Source organism: Lissotriton vulgaris, chromosome 11, assembly GCF_964263255.1.
Source record: "Lissotriton vulgaris chromosome 11, aLisVul1.2, whole genome shotgun sequence".
In the NCBI taxonomy this organism is placed as follows: Eukaryota; Metazoa; Chordata; class Amphibia; order Caudata; family Salamandridae; genus Lissotriton; species Lissotriton vulgaris.
In genome coordinates, this window is record NC_141699.1 from 645,981,175 (window position 1) to 645,996,843 (window position 15,669).

The following is a 15,669-nucleotide window of genomic DNA, read 5'->3' on the forward strand; positions in this document are numbered from 1 at the left end:
CAGAATTTCAGGCAGAAGCAAATGCTGCGAGGTAAACAAGCAAAAAACAGAAGCTGTAACATTGAGGGGCCAAGGACAACATCCTAGCTTACTTTTTTTAATGCTACCATTTAGTACTATTCACCAGGGACAGTTCTCAAGAGACGGCTGGAGAACAACCCTGTATTTTCCATGTAATTAACTCAATCTGCTTGGACGAATGGCCATGCAACGTATTGCATCAGTATCAATCAACAGGACCCAGTACGGACCTTTAGCCTGAGACTTCAGAAACCTTCTGGTTGTGTAGCACCATAGGCCCGATCACCCTAGGGTTGTGCTAACTTGCATCAAGATGTTATTCAGCCTATTTTACAGGTTGTATTACTGTACTTTTTGCTCCCTTCCTTTTTCAAGAAATGCAGCAAAATGCATACCCTTCGATATGTGGTACTATGCTACTACCCTCTTCAATTCCATCAATTTTTGTGTTTCTGTTGCATATAAATCAATTAAAAAAGAACATAGTTAATAAAACAAAAATGTATAGTTTCATCAACCAAAAATACTCTAAATCTCGTGCTAGACCATACTGCAACTGCTCAAAACGTCAACTTAGTACGTTTGTAGAAAAAAGCCAAGAAGAAATTGATTAAACGTGTTCAACAATATTCCATGAATATGCCTACTTGAATCTCCATCAAAAAGAGTCCAGAACGCAACGTAATGCATGACACACAACTCTTTGGGCCCTTGCTGTATTTCATTTCTCGTTTTTTATTCAAATGCCACCGCAATTTGGCGCCATCAAGACTCGCTGTGGGTTGGGTGGTTGCTATGAGAACATCACGAGGAGGAAATTTTGAAGTTGCCTCAGTTCCACACACACACACAGATCCAAACTTACAGCAGTCAATGTCATACTGATTGAACTTTTCAGGTAAACACGTTAGTGGCGAATGTTGTGCCACACAAACACGGCCACAGTTGATATGCAAACCAGTAAACTTTGGAATGCGTAATTCATTGTTCTTACATTAGTTTAAATTGAACGCCTGCTCAAGGAGGCAGAAAAAGGCAATTATCCCCAAAAATCCAATCAAATCAGAAGGTTTAGCGGCTTTCCGGAATGTCGGCTTCATCATATTCGGACTTATGAAAGCACCGGTTTAATTCGGAGTGCGGTTTACCAATAAAGATGCTAAGACCTGTGGGTGCAGGCCTTGAAAAGTAGCCAGGGTGGAATGACTGAATGTAGGCCGTCTGTTATATTTCTTCTCTGTAATTACAGAGCAGACAAGAGATGGAAAACAGACTTTCCTGGCCCACCCCAACACACAATGAAGACAACAAGTTTCAGCCATGAAGATCACATGTTATGCTTGGAGAGGATGGAGAGACACTGAGCAGTCCAGCTCCAAATGAAGATTAATTACAAGGACAAACACGTGCAACCAATTACACCCTCTGAGCAGTTCGTGGCCTTTGTGAGATGATAAATCTCGACTTCGACATATGGGAACACCTAAACATTGCATGAATATCTATGAATTGAGCTCTCAGCAAAGACAGAGAGGGGTATGGCTGCAGCTTCCTATAAAGAAATTAGTAATCAACTCTCAAACATGGCCATTTGAATTTCCGTGGTGCAAGGCAATGATTCTTCCCTCCTCCAATAATTTGATCTAATGTATTATCTATCAACAAAGCACAACCTATAAAAGTTCTGTAGCAAACGTTCTGAAGATATGCAAACTTTATTCACATTGAACAATTTTACTTGACAATATGATTATCAAGGCATGATTCATCGACTGGGTAAGTAGGACAAATGATGCCCGAAAAGCACACTATCCCTACTTGCATACCTTCAAGAATGCTAGCATCTGCACTGGCTGCATATGTTAATTGCTGCTCGACCAGACCATTACTAATCACATTAAATTTTTCCAAAAGAGCACAGCCTACCTGTGCCTTCTACCAGCTAAAAAGACATGGCCACATGTAATAAGTTTGAGAGCTATGACTACATTGTTGGGGTAGTTTCATATCCCATTTACAAATGCTGGATAACATAGGAAAGTACAACATGAACCCATACAAATTCAAGGACTGGTGAAGATGTGGGTGCTGTTAGCAAGCAGTGAGTTTCAAACTGTGGCTATTGAGGGCAGGGGATCAGTTATGCCAACATTGAGACAGTACGGGAATGTGGAGGGCTTGGGAGAATGGGACAAGATTCCCATTCTTAATAGGGGAATGGACACATTTGAGAGCAATGAGAAGAAGCTAGGAGAAAGTATGTAAGCTAGTGGTTGGAGGAGAGTTGAAGAGGTGATGGAGAGAAAAGTAAAACTGACACAGGAAGCAAACACATGAGCTAAAGTTTGACTACATGTATTAGAGTCTGAGTCGAGACAGCGTATAACGCACCAGATCAACACAACATAAAACAAATCACAAAGAATATTCAAATTCACATTGTGCCTTTGTTTAAAGAGAAAGGGATTTAGCAATCAAAACACCCAACCCATGTTCAAAATGTAAAATTGTTAATTCGTTCGAGAACATTCAGTACAGATTCGCCTCATATTTCAATGATAGGAGACAGATGGATGCATGAACCACCTGTTTCTGCTTCTTTACTTAATGTGTGCATGATTTCTGCACACTGTGCTGAATCTAGCCAATACTAATGTAAAAGCATGCTACGCCAATGCCACTCGCCTTCTGCCGACTGCAGTGGCATCATTTGTTTTGTCAGAATTACACATGGCTAGGCCTTGCCACCTGGAGCTCTTGGACCTGCTCGTCAGACCCCTCTGTCCAACCTAAGACTCTAGAGACTCTTAATTACTGGCTTGTGGCCATTTGGTGTCATCTATAATTCGATTAATTACATGCTCGGATCGCTAATGAAAAGTACAATGTGTATTTTCCTACCTTGGCACTCTCCGTTTCGCTCTTCATAGCCAGCATTGCACAAACAGTTGCCAATTGGTACGAGCCATTCGCCATCTGCCCCACAGTACATTTTTGGCACATCTTTCTCTTCCGAGTTGTTGACACAGGAGCCACGGACCTCGACGAGTGACGAGGTGTCGGCACCGGTGATGGTGTCTGGAAATTGAGCCAGGTTGCGTACAGTCAACGGGCACTTTTTGTAGAACACACGAACTGACACAAGAGCAATGCAGGCTCCCACATCCTGGAATGCCAAATAAAACCCCTTCCTGCTAAGTGGTCCTACATCCCGAACCTCTGTGTTTAGCTTCATGATTCGGTCTCCGATGTCCACCTGCGTGAAGCTCTCATCGGCCGCAATGGTGTCAATCTTGCCGAACTGGGTTTCACGGATAGATCGCTCCTTGTCATTGTTGGATTCATAGTAGTAGAGGTTGAACGTCTCCTTACACGTTCCCATGACACCTGGTAAGCTGTTGCAGTCCCTGAGTGTGAATTTGATTTCTATGTACACTCTCTGTGCCCCCTCCCGCGGAATCCAGTCAGTCCGTAACCAGTTGTTTTGGCTCGGCTCCATCACATTGCACACTTGATAGGTACGTATTGGTGTGTTCTTCTCATCCATAATGCTGACCTCTTCCCACTGGTGGAGAAAGAAATAAAGGTTATCAATGAGACGTGGTTATTATTTATCACCTTTTTGAAGGTAATTGTGTGTTCTTAGCAGCAAAATCCTTAGAAGTGGATCCCAATCTGCCCTGGACAACCACCTAGGGTCTTCAGAGGGAACTACCTTGTTTTTACGGGCAGACAACTACATCATTAACAGTGTTGTAACTCCCATAATCGGTGGAAGCATTTTAAAATCACAGCTATAACAAATGACAAACAAGATCGTGTTGATCCTTAATTACATAAGAAACTAATGTTCCCCATGACCTTCAAATTCATGTTAGTGTCTTACTTCTGAACATGTAAACACGGGTATTCGTGGGTTTAGCGTCCAATCAATATTCTGTGATAGCCACCACTGCTATATTGAAGGTAGGAGTTGGGACATTTTGCTCACGGTCTCATTTAATCAGAGGAAATATTTAACCCCATCACCGCAGGGGTAATTCCCCCGCTGTGCTGGGGGGAGGGGGGGTGCGCACGGGGCCCTGGTACTCGTGACGAGCTAAGCTCGTCACGCAGCACTTTGGCGCTCTGCTCATGACGAGCTTAGCTCGTCACGGCCACACCCGTTTCCTCAGAACGTTCAGTACAGCGGGGGAATTATCCCCGCGTGCGAGCGTTGCGGCCGTCATGACGAGCTCCGCTCGACATGAGCACAGCGCACGCGTGTCTCATGACAAGCTGAGCTCGTCATGAGCACGCATGAGGTTAAACTATGTTTCTCTGACAATTTACAAACTTGATTCTCTGTGTTATTTGTTACATTTATTGTATACCTGATACTGAAATACACTGAAAAACAGGATACAGGATACAACCACAGGACACTGTAAAGCATGTGACACATGTGGGCTACATGATTCTGATTCAAAGATCTTATCGTACATTATGCAAGATCGTTTCCCTACCCGCTGAACTTGTGCATGCTTATGCTGGTTCAATAACCCAAAAAGGACCAGGTTGTGGCATGCAAATTACGCAGAACACAATAAATATTTGGAGTGTCGCTGGATCACTCCAACAAGGACATCGCACCTGTTGACCTTCCCATGGATGATATTAAATATTTAACAGGGAATGGGTGGGGGGTCAGGAGGTGTGTTCGTTTCAATTTGCAACAGAGGTGTTATGGTTTCTGCTTCATGATCAATATGAGTGAGTCTAAGCAGGATGCTACATCACCACCTGCCAGTGGTACTTGTGTCTAGCACACGCAAGGGAACGCTTATCAGTACAATTTCCACTTGTGGGTTTCCAAAAGTGACGATTCGGGGACCAAGGTCTCTCTGTTTCATTACATGTAAATGAAAAATGTAAATCGCTTCACTGGCAGCATAAATATAATACAGTGCTTCCAATGGGTCAAGCTGCAGCTTGCCTTGTACCTGAAGGAAATTACAAGCAATAATTATTTGTCAAATAATGTTAAGACTCCTTTTGCCAATGGTCACTCATCCAAAAATCCTAATGAGGGAAAAATACTGAAACATGCAAGGACGCAACAAAAAATGTTAGCATTGATGATAGTTAACTCTTTAAATCCACGTCTGTCTGGGGGAGAGCATGGTAGATAAGCCACCTTACTTGTCATGCCCCAAAGCTTTGCGCCCAACTGTGAAATTTGAGGTAAATCATTAATTTGCTTAATTGTGCGATAAGCAGTCTTCTCTTGGGCTAAGTTTGGTTCCTGCCAGCTAGCTAGTCCTCTGCTTCCAAATATCTACGTCACTGCAGAGCACAGACGGATTCTGCACCAAAGAGGCGACAGTGGCCACTTTTTAAACTCAAGTATGAATTGAAGAAAGCAGGAGTGCCTAACGAGGGAGCAGTTCATCCAATTACAAACAATGCACAAAAAGACTGCAAGAGGCAGACAAGCTTGACTGCATCCCTCATTACAAACTAAAAAAAACAAGCTAGGCATTCTAGTACCGGAAAATCGAGTATTAAACATTGTCCTACAAAAATATTGTGACCAGAATACTGACCACTAGAATCTAAGAGTTAATATAGGTCTAAATAGTCTTCACTCTATACATAAGGATATGTATATATAGAGTTAAGAATAGTAAATAGTTACGTACCTACAATACTACTACAATTACCTCCCACTCTAATGAATTGGAGAAATTACAGTTACTGCCTAGTGGAGGGATGGGCGTTCCAATTAGTCGTAGATGGGATTGTTCATCTATTGACGAGTGGGATCGAAATAAGCTGTGTCTGCATGGCTGGCCCTCAGTGAAATGTGAGGGAGGTATTCTTAATGAGTGAGCCAGGGATTTGGGATTAACGGGGGTGTCTAGAAGACAGAATTCTTGCAGCGTGCATGTCAAAGGACAAGGTTGATTGTCTACAATGGGCAGTGAGTGTGCACTCTCTGTACCGGCCTGTCAATCACAGTGACTTGGATGCAGTAGGTGCCCTAGCAACAGCCTAGAGTGATAGGCACCAGCACACTTGTGTGAGGCTTGGCTATCATGTTCATGCCCAAAATCAACCTGGATCAGCTCCACTTGCCTTAAAGCTAACAGAAATCCATGGGATGTGTACGATCCAAGAACACAAGCAATTGTACGGTTTTTCATTGAAACATTCACTTTACCAAACCAAGTTCCTGCACCAGTTCTGTTGCAACCTAGAAAATCCATGTGAGCCTGGTTGTGTCTAATACAAAATATATATATATATATTCTGCTCAATTTCAGATTGATACTGCATGTATAGGATGCTTGAAGTATATTTTTAGATATTTTTGTATTAAATGTATTTAAACCTGGATTGTTGTATTGTGTGTAAATGATTAGCTTGGTCAAGTACCGGGAATGACTATCCCAGATAAAGTTGAGATATTCCACTTTGCTAGTGCGTTTGGGCAGAGTAGTTCTTTTGTATCGTAAATATGTCCTGCAAGCGGCTGCACAGCGGAACACGACACTTCTCTCTATGTATCCATTCGACACAAGGCAGGGCTGTGAATCTTAAGTAAATTACTTTATATGTCTTCAACTCTTCTATAAAATGCTCAAAATCGATATTTTGCGATATCTAATTCAGTGATTAAATGCGATGCTGCACAGGGGTCAATTGTGCACTGTTTAAAGTGTGTGGATGGCTCGCTGACCGTAACTAACAAAGTATTTTTCTGCTGCTGTGCCCTCAATAAAAAAGGTGTTTGCCATTCATTTTACACAATGACCAAGAATAAAATGTCCTCTAGTAATGTTTGCTGCATGTCTCTCCCACCTAGGCTTCGACACACCATGACACTTTTATTAGAAATAAACTACAAATATAAACATCAGCATAGGCTGCCTTCTTTCAGAAAGCCAGAAAATAGTTAGGTTTGGACACTTTTTCCTCCACAGAGCTATTACCGGAGGCAGTCCATCTTTGTTGATGAAGATATACAACTTTTATTAAACACAAATGCATTTTGTTTGGCGCAGCCATTCCTTGGAAGTATAAAAACCTCAGAACAGATGAACAGTTTGTTCCAATCTTGTGCCTGGTTCGGATACCCCAATTACAGGTGCGGATTCTGGTGTGTACACCGGATCACATTTCCCCGCTGCCTTCCTACCCTTGAAGGGGCATGCGAGACAGGCCTCAGCCGGCCTCTTCATTTCCAGGCCCAATCTCGGCCCTTTTTGGTACTTGGTCTTCCATGACTAGAGCCATCCCAGGAGAGTCTTGGGTTTCTCCCACAAAAGCTAATTCACTTCATGGGGCCCTGGCGGAAATCTGACCTGCCCACCACAATCAACAATAATCGAGCCATTAGGGCTCTCCAGAAATGCACTAATCATTCCATTTCACTGTTTGATTGCAACGCACTTACCCCGCCTTCCAGCGGACTGGCTATCCACCCAAGCTCGCCTTGCACCGATCTCGAATCCAGGAGCGTCACTGCAAAGGAAAATGAAAGAGAATATGATAAACGTCACTTCTGAGACTGAACAGCGTTTAATGGGTGGTAAGACGGCCTAGTACATGGGTGTCCAGCATAGGTCCAAGACGGCCAGGCCCATTCACGATTTTCAGGAGAGGCACATATCAAACCTTTGTACACAATTATTGTTAACGAAATTCAATCACAGAGTTAGTGGTTATTCAGAAAAGGTGGCACGGATCTGACATTCATGGACTCCTAAATGAGTGGATAATTTGGTGGTTTTAAACCCACCTTTGGAGCTAGAATAAAGACTTTATAAGTCTAGGCACACTGCTTAAATTCTCTGTTACCGAAATTTCAAGTATGCTTTGTGTTTAAAAAGTGTCGATATGTATAAGTAAAGCAAATGTAATGTATTGTGATTTTTATTGCTCGCGTCATCATCACCTGCACGACTGCTCCATGTAACCTTGATTCAACACACTGCACTGTCTTGTTAATATGTTCACTGCTCCTTGTAGAACTGCTTTATTTGTAAACGGATATATTTGTTCCCACCAGAGGGTCTCACGTTATGTTTACATTGAATATTTAGTAGGCCTAGCAAATGTTTTACATACACAAAAAATCTCCCCTGTGCCAAAAAATATAGTTCTGACAGGATTTTGAAAAAATTTATAAACCTGTGACTCCACAAACATGCCAGAAGGGAAAATAGGGGAGGCCCGGGGCTAGTTCTGTACTGTGGTAGATAGATGTATTTTGTAGCACGTTTTCTGCAGGCACGAGACGCAGAGAGGCGCTGTCCCAAAAGTAGTTGCCTGGCAAACCCTTGGAAGGAGCCATTTCCAATAATTATACCTATACATACATATAAAGGCCTACACCAGCAGTATGAGCTCCACTCCCAGCTCAGGATTTACACCACAAAAAAGCACTATAGTTTTGCACTTTTGCTTAGCGTGGTTCTGTGCTCAAGTTGTGCATGATGTATGTATGCCTTTGTGAGATTATTTTGAGTATAAATCATAGACCAAAGAAAAGTTTTTGGTGCAAGGTGTAGGTTCACAGGGAAAAGTTGCAAGTAATACCAGTGAAAAGAATTTCGTCAGATGCACTAATATTTTGTGAAAATTGCACTTATTCTGTGAAAAATAACTGAAACTTTCGCGCCCCTAATTTTGTGTCATGTTCGGCTTTATGTGTTACATGAAAAAAGCATTTTAATGTATACCGCCTGTTACGAGACGTGTTCTAGCAGCAAACCCCTGAGGTAAATCCGAAAGTGCTGGGCGCTCTGTGCTCTGTAATGACGCCCGCATTTCCAGGCCCAGGTCTGCCTATTACCGCCATCTTTTTTTCTCACACGTGCAGAAATGGAGCGGCCACATTTAACTGCGCCATAAGCGCGAGCCTGACTGCAACCCGGAGGCTGAGACCGAACCAGCCGATGTACAGCCGCCGCAATCAAAGGCAAATTAGTCAATCAGAACAGTGACTAAAAATCATTACACGTGACCTCGGGCCAGAACCACATTTCTTACACCTGCGAGGACGTGTCAGAGTATTTCACCCAGGAGGTGAGTGCTGACAGGGAGGAGTCTCTTCCCGTCGCCAAACCTCCAGCCTAGCGTCCCCCAGGAAAGTAGACGCCCCTCCCTGGCTTTCAATAGTAGAGGGCCACCGGAGACAAAGGCCACATTGAGGCCCGATTCATGAGATGGGAGAAGGAAGAGAAGAGGACGTGAGGCGAATGAAAAGCAATAAAGTGCAGTCTCTCGAGCCCAGGGGACGCTGAACAGTGGCACTTATGGGAGCAAGCCCCCCCTGGAGAGCATGGCCACTCTCGGCAGAAGGCTGGGCCACAGGACCGTGATCACTCATGAGAGCAAGGCCTTCCTACAGGACAAGCAACTCACAACACTAGAGAAATCCGGGAGAATGTGTCACTCATAGCAGCAGGGCACACCTAGAGACCAAACAGCTCATAGCAGCAGGGCCATCTGAGATAATGCATCACTTGTGGCAGCAAGGTCTTCCCAGAGAACAAACCACTCATAGCAGCAGGGCCCTTCCTAAATAACAAACCGCTTGTAGCAGCAAGCCCTTCCTAGAGAAGAAACCACTCATAGCAGCAGGGCCCTTCCTAAATAACAAACATCTTGCAGCAGCGGGCCCTTCCTAGAGAACAAACCACCCTTAGCAGCAGGGCCCTTCCTAAATAACAAACCACTTGTAGCAGCGGGCCCTTCCTAGAGAACAAACCACTCATAGCAGCAGGGCCCTTTCTAGAGAACAAACCACTTTTAGCACCAGGGTCCTTCTAGAGAACAAACCACTCATAGCAGCAGGGCCTTCCTAGAGAACAAAACACTCATAGCAGCAAGGCCTTTCTAGAGAATAAACGAGTAATAGCAACAGGGCCTTCTGATGGCAAATCACTCATAGCAGCATTACCACTCAGACAGAACAAACTAATCATAGGAACAGGGCTCTCATAGCAGGGGTGCTCTCTGTGAGAACATGCAAACTCATAAATACAGGGTCTTGCCCTTACGAAAGAAAATAGTCTCTCACCTAGCAGGGCCCCCCCCCCAAAAAAAACAACTCATAGCAGCAGGGAAATCCAAGAGAATAGGTCTCTTGAGGGAACTGGACTCGACCCTCATAGTGAACTCAACAGTCATAGCAGTAGTCCTTCCTGAAGAATAAATCAGTCACTCGTAGAAGTAGGTGGGGGCCGCCTAGAGGACAAACAATTCATAGCAGTACAGGCCTCCAGGAAGAGGTGTCATTACGCCCTTCTATAGAAGAAACTGCTAGAAGCTGGGCAACCCGAGAAAACATGCCAGCAAAGCAGCAAAACAGTCCGGGCATCAGGGCCTCCTCGATAACAACCTATTCCTAGCAGCGCCCCCCCCCCCCCCCCCCCCCCCCCCCACACACACAGCAACGTGGCGGCCCTGGAGTAGGGTCCTCCCAGAGAGAGTGCCTCTCATGGCAGCAGAGACTTCCGAGGGAACGACCCACTCGGGACATCTGGTTCACCAAGGCAGCAGAGGATGGATGGGGGGGGGGGTCTTTTGTTGCCCATGGTGGCAGTGCCAACACGGGCTGAGGCAGCAGACCCCGCCTGGAGATTCCAGTCACACTAGGGCCACCCATCACACAGACCACACTAGAAAACACAATCCAGCACTGAAACAGCACTGCTACCCACAACAGCAGGGCAGAGAAATGACCCCCACATGCAAGGAGGGTCAATGAACTGAGCACAGACACTGAAAGCTGCAGGACCATGAAAATGAAAAAGGCTGTTCGGAACAACAGCACCACTGTAGTGCACTTTGGCGCCCAGGGCATCAATGCCACTGCACAGCTCACTGCCACAGGGCTCTGGGCATCATGGCCATCACAGGCAACACACGACGTAATAACGCCAGAATAACGTGGGTGAACCATCGAGAACCAAACAATGTCACACACACACATATATATATATATATATATATATATATATATATATATATATATATATATAATATATGTGTGAGTGTGTGTGTATATTATATAAATATATATATATATATCTTCGAAGGACGTGGATGCGCCCCTTTGCTGGGGCAGCTGTGCGCGGCCGGTACAAACAAAAATAACATAACATAACATAACAAATAACATGTAGAGTCAATAATACCGAAGCTGCGCTTACATAATTCCCCTCATAATATTATTTCGGGGCTTGATATTCGGCCTCGGCACTTTTCTGCCCTCAATATTCTGAAGTACATTTGTGGGCATTGCCTGGGTGTCTCCTCATGTCAGCACGGCGTGCTGCCTGCTGATTAAAAGAATGCAAACCTCCCTCACCCCACCCCAATAAAGGGGAAATGTATGACTCTTGTTTTCACCTTATACGAACATTTTATCTTTAAGCAAGCTGCTGCCCTGCCATACTCCTGGCTTTCCACAGCAAACTGTGCCATAACAATTTGTCCATTCCCCAACCCTCCATTACACCTGGTGTTGGCCATTTGGGGATTCCAGTGAAGATAAAGAGAGACTGAAGCTGCTATCCGGCAATTAGTATTTTATAGAGCACTAATGCCGTATCCTAAAAGTGATTGCCTCCCTGTATGGAAAACGCAATATATAAATGTTTAATGTCTTATTTCTCTGTGAAAATCAAATAAAAATATATTTTTTTTAAATAAATAAATGGGTGACACGCTTTGACTTCAAACATGGTCTTAATGCAGAGCGCACAACTAATCTTTTCTCCAATGCACAATTAAAAAAATGCAACAATACTCTGCTTATTATGATATTTTACTATGCACACACATTAATTTTGCTGTCACTTAACACTGTGGATGGCGAACGCGACTACTTAAAAACGTCTGACAGGAGCTTGCTCGTAAATCTATACAACAGTCGCCCTGACCCACCGAGCTATTTTACTCGCGCCTCACAGTACAGCTCTACCTTGGAGCTGCCGAAGATAAGGGATTCAGTGTCGAAACGCGCCGCCGGCTTTGTCAGTAATACAGTAACTTTACAAAGCTGGCATCGGGGTTTGCTTTGTGGACGTTAAATTCGTAGCAGGTATTGCTGGTGGCTTGAACATATCGTCAGGTATTTATGTCTACTTTCAATACTTCTGGTCTAGCGTCTAAATTCTCGAGGGAGCTTTAAAGCGTGTGTCCTACCAAAATCAGACTGCGCAGCTCTTAAAATCATTTCGGCACATTGTTGCAATGCTGCTTCTTCACAACTCGTCTAAACACGTGCATGCTAAAGAATTAGAAGGAATTAGCTCTGCATCAGTGCAAGCTTTTGGTCTCAATGCAAAGTTGCAGAAGGTTAAACAAGCACTGGTTGGGTTCTACCCTCCGCTACTCCATTCGGTCGAACTAGCTTGACCGTGGCCAAATCCCTGGGTTAAAGTTCCACACGCACTTTGAAACGAGTCAACTATCAGTACAGGAGCGAGGTGTGCTAGACCTGGGCCCTACACGCCCTCTGCAAAGCGCCTAGAAGCGATTCAGGTCATGTTAACCAAGTCATGTTTGCTTCACTCAAGAGCAATGCAAAAAGGACGTCGCGCGCCCTGAATAAAAGAACCCTTTACAGGAGGGAGCAGAGAAGCCATTGCACGTCCTTCTGCTAGTACAACACCCGTTATGTAACGGTGGCCCAGTGCACGACACCTAGCGCGCGGCCGACATGGCTAGGGCCGGGGACAAAGCAGCCAATACATGGGAGTTGTGTGTGGTGTGCTCCGACTGCACATGAAACAAACCGGGCACCCCCAGACTGTCTGCCACAAACCTCACAACTCCAGCACCAGACACTCTCCGAAGATAGCGCCTGCAACGTATGGTTTGCTTTCAACATAAACACGGAGCTTAACCCGAAATAGCAATTAGTATTTGTAGACAGGCGCAGCCATAACAGCCCCACCGCCGTCTACCGAGCTCGGGACATTTATCCTGGTAGCGCACTGAGGCCCACGGGCTCTCGGAAACCTCCAGGAGAGGCCGAAACGACCCAAGCCTTCAGAAGTCCAAAGAGAGGGTCCCGGCCGCGCTCAGCTTCTGAGGCCTGTGGCAGTCATTCTGGCTTTGGACATGGCAAACATGAGTCTTCCTTCTTGGGTGAGTTGCTGGCTTAATGCCCTTTTAATCCACTTCCCCTTCTTGGAGCCACATCCACAAGGCAAGCGGCCCATGTTGGAGATATGCCTGTGTGTGTGTGATGCCAGTCCGACTGGCAGGGAGAGCAGGAGAACAGGAGGTGCTGACCAAGGAAGGATCGCAGAGGGGCTACCGCAGATCACCCAAGCGCATACAATCACGAACAAAATACTCAACCAGAAACCATCTCACACAAACCTCAAAATATAGCACCCTCAGCCACAAAACCGATCCCTCTCGCTCAAAAAAACGTATCACGTGCATCGCACCCTGGTCACCCTCCCTCGAATACAAAACAACCGATGCCACAAACAATACATGCATCACAAAGGGGGTAAATGTAAACACGCACCCCATCAAAATCCCGTTCACACCCATCCAAAACCAAGATTACCCTCGCCCACAAGTCTGATGGATCCCCTTCATCCTTAAAGAAATCACCCCGACCAAAAATATGGTAACCCTCGAAATACTACATAGCAATCACTCAGAAAACACACCAACTCACACAATAACTGGACCATTCAGAAAACATATCACCCTAATCCATACCCGAAACCTAGCTGCCTTCCCTCTCTACAGCCATAGCCCGATAATTCTCAGCCACGAACATAGTCCTGAATACCCCATCGCAAAACCTCATCATAAATCACGCAACAGCAGGCCACCAAGGACCAAAAGACCTGGCCTTAAAGCGCCCAAAACCAGCGCAGGGAAGATTGGAGACACGGTGCGGGGTCTTTCAGAAGCACACCGTCTCACTTCACTTGAGGGCTGTGATAGCCGAATCACATTTTAAATCATCATTTTAGCAGCCAATACGGAAAATAACTCCAGATTAAACTCTGATCCAGCTCTATAAAAACGCGCATCTAGCGCCTACATTCTACAAAAGCAAGTGCACAGAAACCAGGTCACACAGCGCCACAAAAAGAACGCAGGCTTTTAAGCGCCTGACTGACACACCGAAAATGGTGACACTGTGCAGGTCCATATCAAAAACCTTACCACCATCGGAGAACCCCAAAAATACGGCGATGAAGCATCCGGTAGATATCCAGGGAGTACCCCCACAATATTTGGGGTAGTCGAGAACATCACGGTAAACATGGGGAGGTGTTTAAGTGCCGTAGCCAAGGAAGGGGACGAGACACTTCGGTTTTAGGCAAAGATGAGTGAGAAGGAAAAAAGTCGAAAATGTGTAAAGAAAGATAGCCATGGGTGGCAGGAAAGAAAGGGGAAAAAAGGATGGAGTAGAGAGAAGCGGTAGAAAGAGACTAAATATCCAGTGGCATCTGTGCCCAACTGAAGAAGGAGGATGCGTCCTGCCCAGGTGCCCGCTGTCCTGCAAGCCAGGTTGGCACCATCCATGCCCTGGTCCCTCTGCTGTCAATCCACAGAGCACTGGTTCCCTTTCGCGCATCCCATCACAAGTTGCAGTCGCGCGGCTGAACTTTATCCTCCGGCGATAGACCTCCCAGGGGTGCCCATGTCCGGGCCCCGTCTAGGGCCCTTACCTTCGCTGGCAGGGTAGACCCGAGAGCCGGTGACGGCGAGGGAAGGCCCGCAGAGGGCGGCCAGGAGGAGCAGGGTGCTGAGGGTGCGGGCCATGCTTGCTGCTGCTGCTGCGGAGCCGGAGCTGCTGCTGCCACCCGAGCCGCTTCTATCCCAGTGGAATCAATGCTCGCGCTCCGTGCAGGGCTCGCGGCACTGCCGGCAGGGGCGGGACTCGGAGCGCCGTGTCACCCGTCATTCACGCTGCGAGCCAGTCAGAGAGTGGCCGCTCTGCGCCGCCCCGCCCCTTCTCTACCTGGTCTGGCTCAGGAAGTCTGTCTGGAGGGGGGAGCTCGGAGATGACAGGGCGCGATTCACGCGCCGAGGCGGCAGGATAAGCCGCCTGTTCCACAGCCCGGGAGGTAAAGTGCGGATAGTTACCTCTGGGGCCGAATAGGAGGTACATTACATCCCCCTACCTCTTAATAATTACCAATATAAAAACGCATAATAAAAAAAAAATACGGACGACCCCCTCCTCCCCCCCCCCCCCACACACGCACACGACACAGCAGTTGGCAAAGTCCCTTGTGTGTACCCCTTCGCCAGAACACGTGATAACGTGCAGCTACTTACCTCCAAGGCGTGCCATAGGGGAAAATAAAGTGCGTCTACATGGCTGTAGAATGAACTAGGGGGGCACTACAGTTACCCTCCCCGAAGCAGGCCATAACTCCGAATCTCCAGGCAGTGAAGAGGCTTTCTTTTTAAAAGTGGGTCCAAGGTGTTAACTGTAACCGTTATATCGGGCACTGCTTTTATAACCATTTGACCGTTCTGCCGCTGTTCTTTTTTACAGTTCAGGCAAACCTTTTTTTTTTACAAGAGACGTTGAGGATATCTTTGTAGCTGATTGTTTCACTGGCTCTCCTGATAAATTGGGAACATCAAAATTGGAATGTATTT

The 15,669-nt window shown here is 45.9% G+C and overlaps 1 protein-coding gene across 1 annotated transcript in view; it reads right to left on the reverse strand.

Annotated features, from left to right (window-relative positions):
- The window catches only part of EPHA4 (EPH receptor A4), a 158,319-nt gene extending 143,434 nt beyond the window's left edge, over positions 1-14,885 (reverse strand). Inside the window, exons 1-3 of the mRNA XM_086943736.1 lie at positions 14,727-14,885; positions 7,460-7,527; positions 2,923-3,586 (exon numbers count right to left, since the gene is read on the reverse strand). Of these exons, the coding sequence (XP_086799862.1) occupies positions 2,923-3,586; positions 7,460-7,527; positions 14,727-14,820 (826 nt within the window). The 5' untranslated portion in view covers positions 14,821-14,885. The remainder of the gene's footprint in view (positions 1-2,922; positions 3,587-7,459; positions 7,528-14,726) is intronic.
- Between the last annotated feature and the right edge of the window lie 784 nt (positions 14,886-15,669).